General features: G+C 33.5%; 1 protein-coding gene across 1 annotated transcript in view; it reads left to right on the top strand.

The window, feature by feature from the left end:
- The first annotated feature begins 774 nt into the window (after nt 1-774).
- Nucleotides 775-2711, top strand: part of LOC105462775 (fatty acid synthase-like) — a 2302-nt gene continuing 365 nt past the window's right edge. The window contains exons 1-2 of the mRNA XM_011709627.1: nt 775-977; nt 2578-2662. Coding sequence (XP_011707929.1) covers nt 775-977; nt 2578-2662 — 288 coding nt within the window. The remainder of the gene's footprint in view (nt 978-2577; nt 2663-2711) is intronic.

The following is a 2711-nucleotide window of genomic DNA, read 5'->3' as shown; positions in this document are numbered from 1 at the left end:
ATATTAATTTATTATTAATTTTTTGCCGATCTCTGGTGTACTTATTTAAAAATAAAAATAATAATAATCTTGAAAGTAATGTTGGATCTGATAAAAAATTGAGTAGAAAGCTAAATGCGTTATAATAATAGTGTTGTTTGATAAAAAAGTACGTACAATAACAATATTGCTTAATAATCCTTCAGACTAAAAATAAAAATAAAAAAGTATTCAGTAAGACTATTATCAAATTAAATTCCGTATGCATTTCAAATATTCTATTAATAAAAGTGCTAGCAGGTTTATAGGTTTTCTCCATGTCTTGATACATTCTTAATGTTATGTCTGGCATAACATTAATTAAGAATTAATTAATGTAAGAAGATACGGACAAAACCTGTAAATCTGTTATCACCTCTATATAGACAATACCCGTGAAAGCCTGAAGAATGTAATTCTATCAATGTTATTGTTATTATAATCAATATTGTTTATCGACTTAGAACATTAACGAGGTGTTTTAATATCCTTTCTCTTTTATGTTGAATCCATCTGCCGGCACGAGTACCGCGTACATCTGAAATATATTTAATTATTTTAAAAAATCTTATATATTATATCTATTATAAAAAATGTATAGAAAGAATTATAGATTATTTACTTACTATATGTCATATATCGACTTCTTGGCCAATGATGGAAATTGTTTTGAGACGTACGATTTCGTGAATCGTGACGGTGATCAGGAGAAATAGTCTGTGACCAATATTAGCGAGAGATGCGATCCCGGGAATGATGGTCGCGAGAGACGCTATTCCGCGAACGTTGATCACGAGAGGTGCGATTCCGCGAACGGTGATCATGAGAGGTGCGATCCCGCGAACGGTGATCACGAGAAATGCGATCTCCCGATTGCCGATCGCGAGAGGTGCAATCTCGCGACCGTCGATCGCGAGAGGTGCAATCCCGCGACCGTTGATCGTGACAGGTGCGATCCCGTGACCGTCGATCGCGAGAGGGGCGATCTCGTGATCGACGATCGCGGGAGATGCGCTCTAGCGAACGACGGTCGCAAGAGATGCTATCCCGCATATTGCGATCGCGAAACGTGCGATCCCGTGAGCGATGTTCGCGACAAGTATGATCTCGTAACCTGCCATTGTTAGAAATGCGATTGTGTGAATAAGAAGTGGAACCTCTCATTCGACGATCGTAGGACGTGCCATCGTGTGAATGACGTTCGTGCAGAGAAGTGCGATTCTGTACTTGGCGACAAAATGCAATATTTCGAACTGGACGATCGCGATCATGTTTACTAAAATCATATGAAGCATGATCTGATAAATATTGTGTCCGTATACGTTGCCCTAGTGGAATTTCTTCTACTCTAAAAAAAAATAATAGTACATTATTATCTATGATATCATTATTATTAATAATATATTATATACATAGATTTTTTGTTATTTAATTATAATTTATAATACTCTGTTTCTTTTTCGGATGTAGTCCCATGTTGTTCCGCTGCAATACAGCTGTAACAAACATAAAATACATTTATACATACGTACATATATATATATATATATATATATATATATATATATAATATATTGTTTATGTAAAGCAATATATATATATATGTATTACATATTTTACAGAATGTATTAATTTGTCACTAATTTGGCGTTACATCATATCGACAAATTATGTCAGAACAAGAATCTAATGCACTTGCAATTGATGGAAAATTGTCATATTCTGCTCAAATCTGCCAGCAGTCTACTAATGGACTGCTCATATTTTTTTTATAAAAACATTCATTTAACAGTTACTATTAAAAAAATAATGGTAAACTAACCTGTGTGATCTAGGATTCCTTTGTCCAGAACAATTTTCTTTTTCTTCGCCTGATTTCGTATTGCATTTTTCTTTATTGTTCTTAAAAGATGTAAATAATTTATAATTATTTTGAATTAATTTATTTACTTTTTTCTATTTAATAATATCACTTTAATAATATATGTTAAGTATATACTTATTGACATGATTCACTAAAGACGGAGATCAATCATGGAATATGAGATCCTTGATAAGCAATCGTGAAGAAATAAAAACAATTGAAATAATTACGTGAGAAAAACACATCCCGACTGCGTTCCAAAATTCGCGGTATATCATTTTTTTTTTATACATCTTTATTAGGGAGGATTCACTGCATTGGTACAGAAAAGCAGAATGCTGAAAGGCAGAAACCAGAAGTTGCACTTAGTTACTAAGTATTAGCAATTAAGTGTAGTATTTGGTAGCTAAGTTCAATTTCACATTATCTGCCTTTTCGCATTCATGCATTTCCACTATAATGTGAACTCTCTCTTATTCACCGAATGTTAAAGGAATGGTTTATGGCAGTATCGCAAAAGTACTAGAAAATATTTTTAGTAACTTTTAGTTTATAACCTAAAAGCATGAAAGTAATAAAAGTGGCGGGTAGTTTCGGTTTGTCATAACCTATACTGTCAAGTAAATTCTGTAAATGTACTGAGTGATTTCTGTGAGGCAGAAGCTGTACATCTGTTTTTATTATATCCCACACAGAACAAAAACCTCTATTAGACATCCATTAGACGTTCTTCATAGATATTCGAAACCTCCATTAGACATCCATGTAACTTCCTATAGGGTAAGTGTCCCTATTAGTGTGCCTTTAAGAGATCGGAAGAGCACACGTC

The sequence above is a fragment of the Wasmannia auropunctata genome, unplaced genomic scaffold (assembly GCF_000956235.1).
Source record: "Wasmannia auropunctata unplaced genomic scaffold, wasmannia.A_1.0 LD336095.1, whole genome shotgun sequence".
NCBI classification, from domain to species: Eukaryota; Metazoa; Arthropoda; class Insecta; order Hymenoptera; family Formicidae; genus Wasmannia; species Wasmannia auropunctata.
This window is presented reverse-complemented; position numbering and strand designations above follow the sequence as displayed.